Here is a 19,931-nt window from a genome sequence, read left to right as displayed (position 1 = left end):
CTGTTTCTAACTCCTGCCGTTACCATCTCAATTCAGCCCATCATCCCTTTTGTCTCTCTAATCTCTCCTGCCTTCCACCCTATCACAGACCTTCCCTTTTGTTCTTTCCTCCCCTCCCCCTTTCAGTGTTCCTTAAGAATGTGTTCTTTTCGAACATTCTCCAGTTCTGACGAAGGGTCGTCGACCCGAAACGTTAACTCTGCTACCCTGACCCGCTGAGATTTCCAGCATTTTCTGTTTTTATTTCAGATTCCAGCATCCGCAGTATGTTGCTTTAGTGAAAGAAAGCAGGGAGTTGTAGTGAACGGCTGTTTTTCAAACTGGAGGGAAGTATACAGGGATCGGTGTTGGGATCACTGCTCATTCTGATATATATTAATGACTCGGACTTGGGTACACAGGGCATCATTTCAAAGTTTGCAGATAATACGAAACTTGGAAATGTAATAAACAATGAGAATAGTAACAGATCCAGGAGGACTTCAGATTGTTGAAATGGGTGGACACGTGGCAGGTGGAATTAACACGAGAAGTGTGAAGTGAAACATTTTGGACGGAAGAATGCCGAGAAGCAATATGAACTAAATGGTACAACGTTAAAGGGGTGCAGGAACAAGAAGACCTGGGGGTGTACGTACACAAATCTTTGCAGGTAGCAGAACAACTTGAGAAGGTTGTTAAAAAAGCAGACGGGATCCTTGGCCTTATGAATAGAGGAATAGTGTACAAAAGCAAGGAAAGCATGCTAAACCTTTATAAACACGGGTTAGGCCTCAGCTGGAGTATCGTGTCCAATTCTGGGCACCACACTTTAGGAAGGATGTGAAGGCCTTGGAGAGGGTGTAGAGGAGATATACAGGAATGGTTCCAGGGATGAGGGACTTCAGTTACATGGAGAGACTGGAGACACTGGGGCTGCTCTCCTTAGAGCAGAGGAGATTTGATCGAGGTGTTCAAAATCATGAACAGTTTTGATAGAGTAAATAAGGAGAAACAGTTTCCAGTGGCAAAACGTCTGCAACCAGAGGGCACGGATTTAAGATGATCAGCAAGAGAACCAGTGGCGACATGAGGAAACATATTTTTGTAACGCAGCGAGTTGTTGTGATCGGGAACGCGCTGCCTGAAAGGGCGGGGGGAGCAGATTCAATAGTAACTTTCAAACCGGGAATTGGATCAATACTTGTTGGGGAGAAAACTGCAGGGCTGTGGGGAAAGGGCAGGGGAGTGGGGCTAATTCGACAGCTCTTGCAGGCACGATGGACCGAGTGGCCTCCTGTGGTGTATCATGCTGTGATTTCTCCAAAAACACGGATGGATTTCTTTCAGGGAAACTGATGTAGTGTAGATAGACAATGAAATGGATAAGGACATGGAAGCTCTTGTAAGGATGGACAGGATTAGAAAAAACTGTTTTAAAACTAGAACTATAGTTAGACACGAGGAATAATTTTGCCACAGAACACTAGCTCTATTGTACGGTTGGACATGTGCAGGATTTTAAATATTTAACCTAAACATAGGTCCTGAATTGTAGATGTATTTTTAAATACAACATGTTCTGTGGGAACTGCTCTGCCACTTGTTTTTTTCCCTCTGAATCCTGTTTCTTGAAGACAGCATTCAGACTCCGCAGCTGCTGAAACAGTCTGTCCAGATACAATGCTGCAGGACTCTAGCCCTGCAAAGGAGTTTCAACAGTGAGGAGACTGGGCCTTGAGGGAAGTAATCTCAGGATTACTCCAAATGTCACATCTCAATCAGTGTCGGAATAGTAAAATAAGAGTTAAATGTGTGGCTAGAGAGATGGTGTAGGAGGGAAGGATTTAGATTCCTGGGAGACTGTGCCTGGATCTGGGGCAGGAACCAATGTTCTCACTAGGAATGTAACTAGTGCTGGGGGAAGAAAGGTTCAAACTAATGACCAGGGGAGGGGGAACAGAAAGGGAAGCCAATGGAACAAGGAGTGGAGGAAAAGGAAAAGGAAACGATTAGAAGAGGAGGGATTAAAACAAAGGTTGCACAAAATGTTAATGCACAAAATATTGTGAATAAAACTAGTGAGCTGGACGTACAAATTGCGATGGTGGTGGGGGGGAATAGCATTAACAGATGTGACTGAAGCTCAGTCCACAGCTGGAAGCTGAACATTCCTGGTTACAAAATATTCAGAAGGGACAGAGTTGGAAAAAGCAAGAAGGGAATGGGAGCGTTTAGCAAATATTCCATTCCAGCACTCGAGCACAGGGAAGGTATAGGGGAGTGGGCAAACACGGAATCTGTTCGGCTAGAGTTACTCGACAGGAAGTATATTACAGACCACCAAACAGTGGAAATGAGATAGCGGAGAAGATAGGTAGGAAAATGATGGAATAGTTGGACCATTGTTAGCGGTAAGAAGGAGGGATTTCTACATTCTGGATCAATGTGTTTTTAATCCGTTAACGAAAGAGGCAGTGCTGGATCTAGTTCTAGGAAATGAAGAGGGGCAAGCAGGTAATGTAAAGGTAGCGGACATCGGGGAAACAATAACCGGGAGATAGGTGGAGCGATATCAAAATTGAATAGTAGAGGCAGCAAGTCAAAGACAAAGGCACTCGATAGGTAAAAAAGATAATTTAAATGAGATAAAAAGGGAACTAGTTCAGTTGAACCAGAAAAAAAACAAGACAAAGACCGAGAATTATTCAATCAGGAGACGGTTAGGGTACAAACAAGACAAATTCTCACAGGAAATAGTCAACCAGAAAATGCAGAAATTAAAATGAGGCTTCGAGGCACATGACAAAACTATAGCCAATAAAAACAGAGGAAATTAAACCAAATGTAAGGTATAGAGGGCACAGAATTCCTAAAATGCATTAAGGAGAACTTTTTTAGCCAGTATGTAGTAAGCCCAAAAGAATTTGGGGGGGGGGGGGGGGGCAGTTCTGGATTTAGTTTTAGGGAATTAAGCTGGGTAGGTGGCAGAAATATCAGTGTGAGCGCACTTGGGTGGTAGTGATCATAATTCAATTAGGTTTAGCATCGTTATAGATAAGGACAACGACAAAACAGGAGTAAAGATTCTAAACTGGGGAAGGACAATTTTACTCAGTTGAGAAGTGATTTAGCCAAAGTGGACTGGAAACAGTTACTTGATGGTATCGGTGCCAGAGCGAGGTGGGAGGTACATGAAGTTCAGGGTAAACATGTTCCCACAAAGGAAAAGGGTAGAATTACCAAATTTAGAGCCCCCTGGATGACATACAGGGTAAGATGAGGCAAAAACGGGAAGCTTATATCAGATACCGAGAACTCAATACTGTGGAAAGCCTGGAAGAGTATAGAAAGTGTGTGGGTAAAATTAAGAAGGAAATTAGGAAAGCAAAGAGAGGGCATGAGAAAATACTAGCAAGTATAATGAAAGAAAACCCAAAGATGTTTTACAATTACATAAAGAACAAGAGGATAACTAAGGAAAGAGCGGGGCATATTAGGGACCAACATGGTGATCTATGTGTGGAGGCAGAGGATGTGGGTAAGGTACTAAATGAATACTTGGCGGCTGTTTTTCACCAAACGGGGATGATGCTGACGTTGAAGTTCAGGAGGAAGAGAGTGAAATATTGGACGGGGTAAATATAATGAGAGGAAGTTTTAAGGGGTTTAGCATAATTGAAAGGAGATAAATCGCCAGGGCCGGATGAAATATACCCGAGGCTACTAAAAGAAGCAAGGGAGGAAATTGCAGACGCTCTGACCACCATTTTTCAATCCTCCCTGACTAAGGGAGTTGTGCCAGAGGATTGGAGAACTGTTAACGATGTACCATTGTTTAAAAAGGGAGGAAGAGTTAAACCGAGTAATTACAGGCCGGTTAGTATAACCTCGGTGGTGGGAAAATTATCGGAATCAATTCTGAGGGACAGTATAAACCTTCATTCAAAAAGACACGGATTAATCAAGGACAGTCAGCATGGATTTGTTAAAGGAAGGTCGTGTCTGACTAACTTGATTGAGTTTTTTGAGGAGGTAACAAGGAGGGTCGATGAGGGCAGTGCCTTGGATATAGTTTACATGGATTTTAGCAAGGCTATTGACAAGGTCCCACATGGAAGGTTGATCAAAAAAGTAAAAGCCCATGGGATCCAAGGGAGAGTGGCAAATTGGATCCAAAATTGGCTCAGTGGGAGGAAGCCGAAGATAATGGTTGAGGGGAGTTTTTGTGACTGGAAGGCTGTTTCCAGTGGGGTTTCACAGGGCTCAGTACTGGTCCCTTACCTTTTGTAGTATATATCAGTGATTTAGTCTTAAATGTAGATGGCACGATAAAGAAATTTGCAGATGATACAAAAATTGGCCGTGTGGTTGACAGTGAGGAGGAAAGCTGCAGACTGCAGGAAGATCTCAGAGGACTGGTCAGTTGGGCAGAAAAGTGGCAAATGGAATTCAATCTGGAAAAGTGTGAGGTAATGTATTTGGGGGGGGCGCAACAAGGCAAGGGAATACACAATAAATGGGAGGATACTGAGAGGTGTGGAGGAACAGAGGGACCTTGGAGTGTACACAGATCCTTAAAGGTAGCAGGACAGGCTGATAAGATAGTAAAAAAGGCATATGGAATGCTTTCCTTTATTAGGCAAGGCATAGAATATAAAAGCAGGGAGGTTATGCTTGAACTGTATAGAACACTAGTTAGGCCACAGCTGGAGTGCTGCGTGCAGTTCTGGTCACCACATTACAGGAAAGATGTGATTGCACTAGAGAGGGTACAGAGGAGATTTACGAGAATGTCGCCAGGACTGGAAAATTTTAGCTAGGAGGAAAGATTGAATATGCTGGGGTTGTTTTCTTTGGAACAGAGGAGCGTGGGGAGATTTAATTGAGATGTATAAAATTATGAGAGGCGTAGATAGAGTAGATAGGAAGGATAGCAGACGGGTCAATAACCAGGGGGTACAGATTTAAAGTAGTTGGTAGAAGGATTAGAGGGGAGATGAGGAAAGATTTCTTCACCCAGAGGGCGATGGGGATCTGGAACTCACTGCCTGAAAGGGTGGTGGAGGCAGAAACCTTCACCACATTTAAAAAGTACTTGGATGTGCACTTAAAGTGCCGTAACCTGCAGGGCTACGGACCCAGAGCTGGAAAGTGGGATTAGGCTGGATAGTTCTTTTTCGACCGACATGGACACGATGGGTCGAATGGCCTCTTTCTGTGTCGTAATTTTCTATGATTCTATGAAATAGGGAAAACATAATGGGAAGCAAAAAATCTTTGGAAAAGGTATGGCAGGTAACAAAGGAAATGGTGAATTAGGTCATAAAATCACAAGAAATAACGGTCACCGCACGCACCTCAGAGAAGGGATATATTGGCTATGGAGGGGTTGCAGCGCAGATTCACCACAATGGTACTGGGGTTAAAGGGTTAAATTATGAGGACAAGTTGCTTAAACTTAACTTGTATTCCCTCGAGTTTCGAAGATTGCGAGGTGATCGGATCGAAATGATAAAAGGATTGGATAGAGTAGACACCGTTCCCTCTGGTGGGAAAGGTAAGAACAAGGCGGCATAACCCTAAAATAGATGCAGGTATGGTTTGCGAGGGTTGGAGGGTGAGAGGTCGGTAATGATCCGCGGCTGCGCAGTGCTCCACAGTTCCCGCACACCCGGCTCACTGGCCTTTAAACAGGAAAAGCCCGTGATGTGCAGGATCAAAACGTTGAAGTGAACGTTTGCCAGAGGGCGTGAGGCAATGATCCCCCAATAACCCTTCAGCGTTTTGTGCATGTATTAGCAGAGAGCTGTGCGACTGCGCAGCTCAGAGGGAACGTTGGTGAGCCCCGCTGGGTCGGATCGTTCTATCGCCAGACAACAGTGACATCCAGTGACAGGAGTGGGTTACTGCACCCTAGGCGTTTCCTGCTGCCGACTCGGCCCGTACATCGGGCTTGGGTCCGTGACATAAAAGGAACCCGTGGGACAAATAGAAACTAAAAAAAAATCAGCCGCGAGGCCAAATTGGCAGCAATAGCTGAGCTGTATATCACCGCTTGCTGTCGTACTGGGAATCGGGGGAACTGCTTTTGAAAACTATGGAAAACCCGCAAGCCACAAATTCCTACTGCTGTACCCGACTTGCGATGTCCTTGCAAACGAGTCGGTCCCCGAGCGGTGAGACCTTTTATTATACTGGGGTACATTCTGGATTATGCCAGGCAGCGCAGGCTATTAAGTGATGCCCTTTATTTTCACCGGTCTGGCAATTGATGCTCCTGGGCAGTGGAAAAGGAACTGAGAAAGGAACAATTTCCTGCAGCGTCCCTGCCCCTATGTAGTTCGGTGTTTTCCCTCTCCAGTCACAATGTGAGTGTCAGCATTTGCAGAGGATCTGAATCCTATCAGAGGCAGCACTGCCTTCACACACTTTAAAGCTCTACTGCATTTGTGCGTTCGCTCACACCCGGGTGGTTTAAGCAGTCAGTACCTTGCAGCAGACTCTGGAGCCCGACCTCTTCGGACAAGCAGAGGCATCGGGAGCCATTCGTTACTTGGGGGCAGCCTGCAGGAGGGCAAAGGTGAGAGGTCAAACTAACATATAGGAGACACTGTGGTGAACTGCACACTACCATCAAGAAACAAAGTACAGCAACATTCAAAACCCTTCAAAGTCAAGCTCGCTGTTTTACTAATGTTTACAATTTGTAAATTATCTTGACCTCTGCCCTCAAAGGAGGCATGTAGTTTCTATAATAAGACAATAAGAACCCACTGCAGCTGAACACCTCGCCTACTGCTTCCCCTCTATCTCAACAATTCCCCCAAACACGGTCAGCCTTCACTAACAAAGGTTACTGGAACTGTTTAATTCCAACATCAATCCTAAAATATATCTGGGTAAACAGTTGTACTAATTGCAATACTGTAAGCTTTGAAAGAGAGACAGAGAATGAGTGAGTGCAGGCAGGATGCACGAGACAGTAAGAGGACATGCCAGTGGGGAAAGCAAGCGAAGACAAACAGGAGCAGAATACGTGAGCAACAGAAATGCAGCAATTGTGCAACCATGAAAAAGATGGACGGACAGATGCAGAGTGAGACACACAGACACTTAAAAAGCACAGAAAGAAATGGCCATGTAGAGACTGCAAGACAGATGGAAATGCAGCAAAAAATAAGTAAAAATCAAAGAATTCTTACTAAAAATTGAAGTATGGCTTTGCGTGTTCCACAGTACAGCGTACAGTCAGCCCATTGAACCCACAACAGAATGGCTGACATCTGAAATTCACACTAATCCCATCATAAACCACAGCTAGAACAAATGTGCATGGGTTTTCCTGGTGACATTTGTGTAGCTGTGAGGAAAGGATTAGACAGACTGGAAGGCCTACACTCTCACCTACCTCTGTTCAGTGGGCTCTGCTTCCCTTCGCTGAGGAGGCTGTACTACACTCTCCTGCTTCTCTAGAGTGGCAGGGGCCTGGGGCGGAGAGATAGGCTCATACGGTTCTGATGAAACGTGGCTTCGTTCTGGGGATTTCCCAGGCCTGCGTGTGATAAGGAAAAGATTCCCATTAGTCTCAACAGACTGGGTGGCATCTCTGATCCAAGGCACAGAAGCAAAGTGGAAGCCTGCCCCAACCCCTGCCAACATAGTCTGTACAACCCAGAGGCACACTGTGTGCACAACCCAGAGGCACACTGTGTGCACAACCCAGAGGCACACTGTGTGCACAACCCAGAGGCACACTGTGTGTACAACCCAGAGGCACACTGTGTGCACAACCCAGAGGCACACTGTGTGTACAACCCAGAGGCACACTGTGTGTACACACCTGTCTCCTGATACCCATGCAAGTCACACATCACTGGCATTCAGCTTTAATTTCATTCTACTGATAAAGCACCAGTTCCATTTGTCCCATACTGTTTGTGCAGTTGCTGAATCTTCAGCTTAACTTGATCAGGTTTATACAGATCACCTTCTATTAACGATAAACACACAATGTCAGGTAAGTGTTTAATAGGACAAGCACCCAACAAGCATGCTAACACTTTTCACTGGAGCCTGTGCTGGGAATTGGAGCCAGTGAACTTGTGTCTGAAACCAGCAACGAGACATGTTGGGGTGCAGATCGCCATGTCTGCGTGCTATCTGCTGCCCGGGTGACCACCTGGCCCTCAAAAGGCTGTCTAGTTTTGAAGCCCTCCTACACAGCGAACAAAAGGGTTCAAAGTAATGATGTGAACGAATGGACGAGGCAATGCTGAGTGATCCTTCAGCCGCTCGGTGTCCATGGAGCACGGACTCCTGCGGACAGTTCTACCTCTCGCATGGTTCTCTGGGACCTGCGCTCAGTTTATTTTATAGATGTTCTAACAGCAGATGTGCATTGTTAATCTAGTGCGCACACTGACTCGCAGAGCAATGCGTAACAGGGTTTATCAGCTAAGCTCGTTGCTTACCTTGCTCTGCCCTTTTCCGCTGGGTTCTCGGGGGAGACCCGGGATGGTGGTCTGTGATGAAGGGCAGATTGAGTGGTCTGTGGCTGAGAGTCTGTGCTGTAATGGGTGGAAACCTTCCCTCGGGTAGGGAGCACTGACGATGTGCTTTGGAATGTGGACACTGGAGGTGGCTGCGATGACGGGCTGCTGGGCTGGTTTCGGGCAAAGTCCTGTGTAATAATGTGCTAAAAAAACAAGAAACTCGCTTTAGAACCAAAACCTGCAGTGAATGTGCCAGCTGTTCACAAGATACAAAAAGCCTAGAATGAGCAGCTCTGATCTTCCCATGTCATTAACAGTGTCCATTACAGAGAGACAGACACAAATCACAACAAACAGCGATAGGCAGAGGCGCCGACAGAGAGAGACGCGACAGACAGGGAGACAGACACTGTCGATGAATTACTAGTTAAGGTATTAGTGAGGCAGTTCATGAAAGTAAGATAATGCAATCACACACAGACAGAAAGCTGTATCAAAGTGCAGCCTTGTCATGCCTCACTTACGTGGATATGGTCAGCGAGAGTGATCAATTTGTGTGTTTTGGAAACTTGAGAGTTCGGAACGGAGGAATACACGCCGTCAGGCTGGGAGGAGGGTGGCTGCTGCTGTGGGGACGGTGATTTCTGCATCATCCTATACCGGCCCATGGGCACATCAAACCCTCGAGTGTTAGGCTCACCTTTAAAACAGACAAACAGTCAGCGTACCTGTACTAAAGGAGTAAAATTCCTCCCCGACCTTATCTTGTACTTTCCTGCTCAGGAATGAATGTCCGTCCATGCTTCCCTCAGTAACACCAGCTGTCAGAGCAAGGTCCTCAATACTTTAAAAAGGGAAGGAGACTGGGCCTGGCATTAAACTGCTACAATTCCCAGAGTTAAGGCACCGCTTTACCTCACTTCCTGGTGCAGCTTCACTGAATATGCCAACCGCAGTGAACATATTGTTCAGTGTACCGAGTGACTGGACGGCAGTGTGTGAATTATTATACTAAGTGAGGCACTGCAATCCACGGGATTGGCTTCCTGATCCCATTACTTCCACTGCCAGTAATCACATCACAAACCCTGCACTGTGACTCTCGTTCTTCAGCCCTCGTCTCTCTGTTTTCTTGCTGTTTCTCACTCCCGTTGCAAACTGGTACTTCAGCTAATCATCTCCCTCTCCAGCCTCATTTCTCTCCTGTGATCTCTCCCTCCAGTATCACCAAGACAACACTTGTAACCAGGGACCCTTTACTTCATACTCATTACTGTCACAATTCACAAACACCAAATCCATCGAGATCCTCCAGAAAATTCCAACACTACAAATCAGACGGTGCCGATGTGATCACATGGGCTGTGCTTTATTGCAAAACAAATTCTAAAAATCAAAGTATTTCGGGCTGCAGTCGATGGTTTATTTTACAATATAATTACCATTTAATATAGGGAACAAGTTTCTGTATATTATTTAATTCTAGACGAGCAATGAATTACTACATGATTTACAACATACTTTCCTTTTAGACACAAAAATCCCACACAAAAAATTGATCCAACCGTGGCTAACATGAGAAGTTAAAGACAGTATTAGATCAAAGGAAGAGGCTTATAATGTTACCAAAAAGAGCAATAAGCCTGAGGATTGGGAGGATTTTAGAATTCAGCAAAGGCAGAGCAAGAAATTGATAAAAGAAAGGAAAATAGAATATGAGAGTAAACTAGCGAGACATAAAAAGACTGTAAAAGTTTCTACAGGTATGTAAAAAGGAAAAGATTAGCAAAAGTAAATGTGGGTCCTTACAGGCTGAGACAGGAGAAATTATATGGGGAATAAGGAAAATGCAGAGAAATTGAACAAATACTTTTGTGTCTGTATTCACAGAAGAATTTCAAAAAACCTCTTGGAAATAGTGGAGAATCAAGGGTCTCGTAAGAACGATGAACTGAAAGAAATTAGTATTAGTAGAAAAATAGTACTGGAGAAATTAATGGGACTGAAAGCCAATAAATCCCCTGGAGTGGATGGTCTGGGGTTTTGAAAGGTGGCTATAGAGATAGTGGATGCATTGGTTGTCATCTTCCAAACTTCCATAGATTCCAGAACGGTTCCTGCAGATTGGAAGGTAGCTAATGTAACCCCGCTATTTAAGAACGAAGGGAGAGAGAAAACAGGGAACTACAGACAAGTTAGTCTGACATCAGTCGTAGGGAAAATGCTAGAATCTATTATTAAGGATGTGGGAACAGGGCACTTACAAAATAATAATAGAATTGGACAGAGTCAACACGGGTTTATGAAAGGGAAATCATGTTTAATAAATCTAAGAGTTTTTTGAGATTGTAACAAGCAGAATAGATAAGGAGGAACCAGTGGATGTGGTGTATTTGGATTTTCAGAAGGCATTCGATAAGATGCCACACAAGAGACTATTAAACGAAATTAGGGCTCATGGGATTGGGGGTAATATACTAACATGGATTGAGGATTGATTGGTTAACAGACAGAAAATAGAAAATAGGAATAATCGGGTCATATTCGGCTTGAGTATATTTAAGATAGAAATCGCTAGATTTTGGGATATTAATGGAATCGAGGGATATGGGGAAAGTGCAGGAAAGTGAAGTTGAGGTGGAAGATCAGCCAGGATCGGATTGAATGGCGGAGCAGGCTCAAGGGGCCGAATGGCCCACTCCTGCTCCTATTTCTTATGTTCTTATTATCACATACTCATCTTACTTGTAAGATCTTGATACAGAATAAAGATTATGGATCAGTAGGTGCTACACATGCAGCCGTACACTCGCTGTGCATGGGAAGCTCCGCACAGTAAATTCTAACTCTGCTGACTGAGAAAAAGCTCCAGTCACAGTGGCGACAAACCACAGCCCAGCAACGCCCCAGCGGCAATCCTAGTGCAGGCTGAATAAGCTGATGTGAACTGGAGTAGCAGGTGGATGTCACACGTGTGTGTGTGTGTATAAATTGGCATCTTCATAAGAGGGAGGAATGGGAGGATATTTAAAGCAATTTGAACTTACCGTCTCCCTGGGAAGATTTGTGCATCTCCTGCTGGAAGGGTTCAGGCTTATCCTGTGACTGGACGGGAGAGTTTGCAGGACTGATTACCTCAATGGCATCCACATTGGGCATGTCATAGCGATGGGACGATACTTGGAGAAAAACAAATCCAACAGTAAATCCTTGATTCTGAGCTGCCCTCTTATCTTGTGTGCCACATCCCTACCTCGACGGCCTGCTACCAGTGCCCGTAGAGCCAGTTAAACTCCTGCATTATTCCTACCCACACCGAGCACTTGTGGTCTTGGCTGTAAACAGGTTGTGTCTGTGATCTCGAGTTTAGGAATTGGTGAGGGCTGGGGGGTGAGTTTAGGATGGGGTGAGGGGGAGGGGGGGAGTTTAGGATGGGGTGAGGGGGGAGGGGGGGAGTTTAGGATGGGGTGAGAGGGGGGGGAGTTTAGGATGGGGTGAGAGGGGGGGAGTTTAGGATGGGGTGAGGGGGGAGGGGGTGGAGTTTAGGATGGGGTGAGAGGGGGGAAGTTTAGGATGGGGTGAGGGGGGAGGGGGGAGTTTAGGATGGGGTGAGGGGGGGGGAGTTTAGGATGGGGTGAGGGTGGGGGGGATGAGTTTAGGATGGGGTGAGTTTAGGATGGGGTGAGTTTAGGATGGGGTGAGTTTAGGATGGGGTGAGGGGGGAGGGGGGGAGTTTAGGATGGGGTGAGAGGGGGGGGGAGTTTAGGATGGGGTGAGGGGGGGTGAGTTTAGGATGGGGTGAGGGTGGGGGGGATGAGTTTAGGATGGGGTGAGGGGAGAGTTTAGGATGAGGTGAGGGTGGGGGGGGATGAGTTTAGGATGGGGTGAGGGTGGAGTTTAGGATGGGTGAGGGGGGAGTTTAGGATGGGGTGAGGGGGGAGTTTAGGATGGGGTGAGGGGGGAGGGGGGGGAGTTTAGGATGGGGTGAGGGGGGAGGGGGGGAGTTTAGGATGAGGTGAGGGTGGGGGGGATGAGTTTAGGATGGGGTGAGGGGGGGGAGTTTAGGATGGGGTGAGAGGGGAGGGGGGGAGTTTAGGATGAGGATAGGGTGGGGGGGATGAGTTTAGGATGGGGTGAGAGGGGGGCGGAGTTTAGGATGGGGTGAGGGGGGAGGGAGGGGGAGTTTAGGATGAGGATAGGGTGGGGGGGATGAGTTTAGGATGGGGTGAGAGGGGAGGGGGGCGGAGTTTAGGATGGGGTGAGGGGGGAGGGGGGGGAGTTTAGGATGAGGATAGGGTGGGGGGGATGAGTTTAGGATGGGGTGAGAGGGGGGCGGAGTTTAGGATGGGGTGAGGGGGGAGTTTAGGATGAGGATAGGGTGGGGGGGATGAGTTTAGGATATGGTGGGGGGGGAGGGGGGGATTTTAGAATATGGTGGGGGGGGGGGGGGCGGAGAGAGAGTGCCCTCCATGTTGGTATTCTCAGTAATTTGGCTGAAGCTCCTGGGTCTGGGGACAGGGCCCTCCCCTCGCTTGTCTTGCTAACAACCCAAACAGCACACGGATTGTAACAAGGGGACAAAAGTAAAATGCGAGAGGTTGCTCAGGAGGATGAAAACTATCCTGGGCCAAGAATTCTCAGTGTTTTGGCCAACATTCCTCCCTCAAGCAGCACAGCAAAAACAGAAATATAAACAGCATGCTGGAAATACTCAGGTCAGGCAGCATGAGAAACATGCACATTACCTAACCAGTCCTACGTCTGTGGGACCTTGCTGTGTGAATATTGGTTGTTGTGTTTGCCTGCACACCAGAGCTCCAGCTGTGCAGCTCACACAAGTACAATCCCACTAGGATTTATGAGCACCATTAAATCATTGCACGGGTTCTAGTTCCCTTCCCCCAGTAAGCACAGATATAAAGCATAGATAACTACACAATCTCCCATCCAATCAGGCCAAGCCGTGACTCCCACAATGATCAGCATCAGGAACCTGTACTGCTTGGGTGCCCCAAACACCGAGTGAAAATACATAAATCTAAATACTAAATCAACCTCTGGCCCCGGCAGTTTCCATTCATTCCCGATTAAAAATTCTTGCTTTCATACAGCACCCTAGTCTTTCAGTAAGGCCTCAAAGCACCCCACATACAATGAATCATTTCAAAATGCAGTGACTTTTGTTATATATGCAAATGTGGCAGCAAGATCCCACAACTACAGATGAATGAACAGTGAGTCTGTTTTTGGAGGTGTTGTAATGCAGGCCAGGATCCTGAGAGAACTTCAAACAGTACCATGGTAATTTTTATATGTCCACCTGAACTAGCGCAGCAAGCAATTGGGCTCCTGGGTTTAACACCACGCCCAAAGGACATCACCTCTGTAAAAAGTACTCTGCCCACAGTACTGCACTGGAGTATCGGCCGACATTATTTGGTCGAGTCCTGGACTGGGGCTTGAACCCATAACCTTGTGATTCAGAGACAAGACTCCTACCAACTGAGCCAAGCCGTCATGACCAGCTGTGCCCCGTGCTCTACGTACAACGATTGGAGTGAAGGTGCTTACCACTGCTGGAGGAGTCAGAGCTGTGGGACCCTCGCTCTCGACTGTCTTTATCAGAGGCAATCTGTCTCGTGATGATCACGTCTATAAAGTTTGCTGCCGTTATTGTGGTCTTTCCTCGAGTCCTAAGCTCCTCCTCGTACCTGGATTTGGGGGGTGGTGCCTTGTCCTTCATGTTCTCCGGATACCCAGACTGACTCTGGGCCTTGGCCGAGGAGGAATACGGGGATTGTACGGACCGTCGCTCGTGTTCCGCCTGCTGCTGTGCCTGGTGCTGATGCTCAGAGACTCTGCGAGCTGCCATTTCGTCCACTCGAGGGGCTTCGTGCTTGTTCTCTTTCCCTTTTACCATCTCCATCTGAGGTGCAGTGGCTGCCGCATCCACCAATGCTGCAAGGGCGTCTGCCGCGGTATTATAGCGGGACGCAGACAATCCCTGTGCCATGGAGAGGGCCCCCTGTGGCATTTGCCTATGAGCAGAAATGTCATTTAGTTTTAATGTAACACCCGGAACTCTTACAGGGTAAATAATCTCAGGAACGCTGAGAATTGTCAGAACGCACCCGAGAGAGGAATCCAGACACACAGTTTACAACAAACAGCAATTGGTTGTATCTTAGTGAAGCGAACATTTCAGAAGGGGGAAAAGGCATAATCGCATCTCAGGAAAAGCTCATCAAGTGTACTCAACAGATGAGTTGGGGGTGAGAAAGAGGAAAGACAGAAATACTTGCATTTATATAGCGCCTTTCATGACCGCAGGACGTCCCAAAGCATTTAACAGCCAATGAAGTACTTTTGAAGTGTAGTCACTGTTGTAATGTAGGAAAGGTGGCAGAAAATTTGCACACAGCAAGCTCCCACAAATAGCAATGTGATAATCACCAAATAATCTGTTTTTATGATGTTGATTGAGGGATAAATATTAACCAGGACACAGGGATAACTCACCTGCTCTTCTTCCAATAGTGCCATGGGATCTTTTACGTCCACATGAGAGAGCAGACTGAGTTTAACTTCTCATCCGAAAGACGGCAGCTCCGACAGTGCAGTGCTCCCTCAGCACTGCACTAAAATGTCAGCCTAGATTTGTGTGCTCAGGTCTCTGGAGAAGGACTTGAACCACAACCTTCTGACTCAGAGGCGATGACAGGGTTGGTCTTTGCTTCACAGACAGTGATTTCCCCACAGGGCAAACTCAAAACCCTCAATATAAACTTAGCATTAACTTTGTTTTGTTCGAAGAAACTCTGCCCAAGGACGTACATTATCCGAGACTGTGTAGCTGCATCCAGCGAAGTTATAACCCCCTTGCCGTTGGCTCCCTGGAATATACTGGGTCGTTGCTGTAACATCGTCTCCTGTGCTCGCACTGATGGCGATGGAGAACGGACGTAACCATGGCTGCTTGGTCTACCGGTCTGTTCAGGACCTGTGTGAAAAATAAAATAGGAAAATATCTCAGATGAAATGAACTTATACACACAAGGACTTGCTTATAAGGACAAAGTGAAGTAAAACCTAACTGCAGCTAAAGGAAGCAGTTCACAGTTCACCAGGGTCAATCGCACTCAGTCTGTGCGCCAATCAATCAATCGCACTCGGTCCGTGCGCCAATCAATCAATCGCACTCGGTCCGTGCGCCAATCAATCAATCGCACTCGGTCCGTGCGCCAATCAATCAATCGCACTCGGTCCGTGCACCAATCAATCAATCGCACTCGGTCCGGGCACCAATCAATCAATCGCACTCGGTCCGTGCACCAACCAATCACTCGGTCCGTGCACCAATTAATCACTCGGTCCGTGCACCAATCAATCACTCGGTCCGTGCACCAATCAATCAATCGCACTCGGTCCGTGCACCAATCAATCACTTGGTCCGTGCACCAGGGTTAATCAGACTTAGAGAAAAGCGGGAAATGTAAAGAAGAGCTTGTTGGTGCTCCCGGTGCAGAGGCCAGCCTTTCCCACCGTCACTGTCCCACAATAACAACTAGCATGGCAATCTGGCTATAATTTATTCTGGGTAGTAGTTCACATCGAGCTGACTGTGCTGCCAAACTGTTGCTTCTTTCATATAACCAAAGGATGGAGAATTGGGATAGTATGACAGAATTGAGGCAATCACTGCACACTGCCTCAACATTCTCCGTACCAACCTTCAAGCGTTGTTCCGGGAGCACTGGGCATCTCCATTACTGCTCAGAATGAGATTGCTCGGTTTGTTCGTTGAGCCATATTCAGGCCTCCCAGTGCTACAGCGATCACTCACTCACCTGCTCTAAGGTAAGGAAGGTCACAAGCTGTCACGGCCAATCTCTCCCTTTCCCTCTGTTCCCGTTCCCTCTGCTCTCTCTCCCGTTCCCTCTCGCGCTCTTTCTCCCTCTCCCGTTCCCTCTCGCGCTCTCTCTCGCGCTCTGCATTAGCTGCGGAGGCAGATATATGTGCAGGGTGACCTGGAGGAAAGAAAACAAATGCAAACATTGAAATTTACATTTTTGCCACTTGTGGAAATGAACTGCAGAAGAACAAGACTGAAACTTTCTGTAACAGGCAGCCCCACTTCATGGCTCTTTACAGTTTGAGACCAGAAGACCAAGATACTCCAGCTGGCTGACCCACTCACCTTTCCAGTACTGTACACTCTGCCCCATCATGAACTCTGCCTCATTTATCTAATCTTCTGACTTTAGGTTCTGCAAAGTTTCTCTCTGGCTCTAAGATAATATGGCAAAAGACTAGAATACTCATCTAATCATCCAACAACTTTATTCACCCAGGACCAATTCCATTTCCGTGCAGTGACACTTCCATGGTCCCAGCTCAGCAACCATGGTTCCCAGTGAATATCTGGTCCGCTATTTTTAACTATTAAATAACTCTCCGTCCCATTCCCGCCCCATATATTTACCCGCTGGTTTTTGATACAGGATTAACGCAATGTGCAGGGAGGCTGCTACCCAGTTTGTGTGGGGGGTGGGGCGACATTGCACCAGCTATGTGTAGTCGCCATAACTTCATTTGCTGGTATCTGGGACCTTGAACCAATTAAGCTGGGAAGTGAAAGCTCATTATGATAGAAAACTCCAGCTCATCCGCAGCCATTGCCTCATGCTTTAATTAGCCCCAGGTCGCCTGTGAGATTGCACCATACCCTCTATAAGAGACTGACTCCTTCACAATGCAAAGCAAGCACTCGGTAACTGGGTCTGATATCGGAAACAGCTTTAAAAAAAAGTCTTTGTTCTTGGGATGTGGGCGTCATTGGCAAAGCCGGCATTTATTGCCCATCCCTAATTGCCCCGAGAAGGTGGTGGTGAGCCTCCTTCTTGAACCGCTGCAGTCCGTGTGGTGAAGGTGCTCCCACAGTGCTGTTAGGGAGGGAGTTCCAGGATTGTGACCCAGTGATGATGAAGGAACAGCAATATATGTCTAAGTCAGGATTGGGTATGACTTTAAGGGAACTGGGAGGTGAACATAAGAAATAGGAGCAGGAGTGGGCCATATGGCCCCTGGAGCCTGCTCCGCCATTTAATAAGATCATGGCTGATCTTCGACCCCAACTCCCACCCGATCCCTGTATCCCTCGATTCCCAAAAACCTATCGCTCTCAACCTTGAACATTTTCATCGACTGTGCAGCCAGAGCCCATTGGGGTAGGGAGGTGCTGTTGAAGTAACCATGGTGAGTTGCTGCAATGCTTCCTATAAATCATCCAATCTGCAGCTAAGTTGCGCCGCTGGTGGAAGAGATGGATATAGAATCAGGAGCAATGATTGAGGAAACTGCTTTGTTCTGGATGATGTCGAGGGATGTTACAGCTGCACCCAGCCAAGATTGGCGAATATTCCAGCACACTCCTGACTTGAGCCTTGTAGATGGTGGAGCAGGCCCCTCGAGACAGAAGGTGAGAAAGTGATGGTCTCCTGCTCCAACTGCAACTCCTCCTCCTCCCCCATATTCTCTTCCTATTACAATCTACAGGTTTGTAATAGCCTGTTGCTACCTAACCATTACTCCCTCTTTACACAGTCTTGTCTTTTACTCTTTTCAAGATCGGTGGTGTCCTGGACTAAGGGTTGCGGCCCTCTCAATTTAAACAAGACTCAACACTCAATTTTCCCTTTGGAGCACTGCACAATGGTCAGTTTTTCGGTTGAGTATGATGGGGTTTCACTATCGTCCCATGCCACCACACAGCTATGTTACTGATCGGTTGATCAATAAGTATGTACAAGCCCACAGAGCGCTCTCATTACTATTTCAATTTATATTAAAATAAACTACAATCTGTTAAAAATGTCTCTCATTACAGTCCCAGACAGCTATTCTTACCTGGTGATATAGGAGAGTGGTTGTACCTGCCCGCGTAAGGGGCCTGGTTACCGGGGATGTAGGTTATCCTGTCCATTGGAGGAGTACTGCTCCCACCTGACACTAGTATAGTGTGTGGCATCTGCGCCAAGTCGATTATTCCTGTAATTCAGGCACTTTCATTAGTCCAGCGTTCAAAAGAAAGCTACATTTAAAGAGCAGACAGACAAAGACAGACAGGACCCCACCTCTGGCTCCGGCAGCATAGGGGACGCCTAAAGTCTCTCGTGGTGACATTCCCCTGGTGCCGTCCGGCTTGGTGATGACTTGCATCTGTTGGGAAGTGATGTAGTCATTGAGGATGGTCTGTCGCGTGTTCTCCATTGCGTACAGCTGATAGTGATTTGAGTAACTGGGATTAGGAGAAAGCTGTCGGGGAAACAGGTAAGCTGCAGCTGCTGGTGAAAGGAAAAGCAACAAGGGAGATCAGAACAAGGTTAGCATAGGGGTCCGTGTTCACCGACCAAAACACACACTGTCATTTACATTGTTTTGGTTCCATTAATCCTGTCACAGGAGGATCTGGGGCCGGGCAGCTATCAGAAATCTCGATGTGATGTTACTTTGTGTACAGTACTTGCCGAAGCATCTTTTGCTGCGAAATTTGTTTGGTGTTATCGCTGGTGGACATAAATGCCTGGGCTATCGTTATGGCTTTGCTCAGGATCGGTATTTCAACAGTCAATAGTTTGCGAAGGATAACCTCATGGCCAATGCCAAGCACAAAAAGTCCCTTAGCATTTGCCCCAGGAATTCATTGAACTTGTAATGTCCTGCAAGGTGCCTTAATTCGGCAACATAGCTCGCCACCACCTGGCCTTCAGACCGTTGACATGTGTAAAATCCATACCTTACCATCAGAACACTCTCCTTCGGATTTAGGTGCTCCCGGACCAGCGTACACAGTTCTTCATAGGATTTGGTTTTTGGTATCACTGGAGCATGAAGATTCTTCATGAGGCAATGGGATGTTGCCCCACAGACAGTGAGGAGGATCGCCCTTCGTTTGGCAGCGTTCGCACTCCCTTCCAGCTCGTTGGCAACGAAGTATTGGTCAAGTCGCTCCACGAAGGCTTCCCAATCATCACCTTCTGAGAATTTCCCCAGGATACCAATAGTTCTCTGCATTCTCTGCATGTTTCTTTACTTCATCGCCAATTGTTATGTTTTGAATAAGGCAATGTAACTGAGCACTGTCGACGTGAGTAAGTGTGACCTAAGCCTCTTTATTCTAACTCCAGAGTGCTGGCACAGCGTGGGAGGCCTGCTTATAGGCAGTGCTCCCAAGGGATACTGGGATCCATTGGGACTCCAACAGATACGCCCTTTAGTGGCGGTAGAACGCTTGTAACCTGAGGACAATTACAGGAGGCCAAACTGTTGAATCACAGGAAGCCCGGGGTGAGGGCCGTTAAACAGGACATCGGGTCAAAGGTGACACAATGGAAAAACTCCACCTGGACAAGGCAAGAGAGATAAGATAACATTCCAATGTACTAATGAACTTTTGGG

The 19,931-nt window shown here is 46.9% G+C and overlaps 1 protein-coding gene across 1 annotated transcript in view; it reads right to left on the bottom strand.

Annotated features, from left to right (window-relative positions):
• Positions 1-19,931, bottom strand: part of ncor1 (nuclear receptor corepressor 1) — a 258,729-nt gene that overhangs the window by 62,797 nt on the left and 176,001 nt on the right. The window contains exons 33-42 of the mRNA XM_070857984.1: positions 18,608-18,817; positions 18,381-18,521; positions 16,322-16,501; positions 15,309-15,474; positions 14,046-14,512; positions 11,522-11,653; positions 8,999-9,174; positions 8,454-8,677; positions 7,391-7,534; positions 6,472-6,546 (exon numbers count right to left, since the gene is read on the bottom strand). Coding sequence (XP_070714085.1) covers positions 6,472-6,546; positions 7,391-7,534; positions 8,454-8,677; positions 8,999-9,174; positions 11,522-11,653; positions 14,046-14,512; positions 15,309-15,474; positions 16,322-16,501; positions 18,381-18,521; positions 18,608-18,817 — 1,915 coding nt within the window. The remainder of the gene's footprint in view (positions 1-6,471; positions 6,547-7,390; positions 7,535-8,453; positions 8,678-8,998; positions 9,175-11,521; positions 11,654-14,045; positions 14,513-15,308; positions 15,475-16,321; positions 16,502-18,380; positions 18,522-18,607; positions 18,818-19,931) is intronic.

Source organism: Pristiophorus japonicus, chromosome 16 (assembly GCF_044704955.1).
Source record: "Pristiophorus japonicus isolate sPriJap1 chromosome 16, sPriJap1.hap1, whole genome shotgun sequence".
NCBI classification, from domain to species: domain Eukaryota; kingdom Metazoa; phylum Chordata; class Chondrichthyes; family Pristiophoridae; genus Pristiophorus; species Pristiophorus japonicus.
Note: the sequence above shows the minus strand (reverse complement) of the source record. Positions and strands in the feature narration are given on the sequence as shown.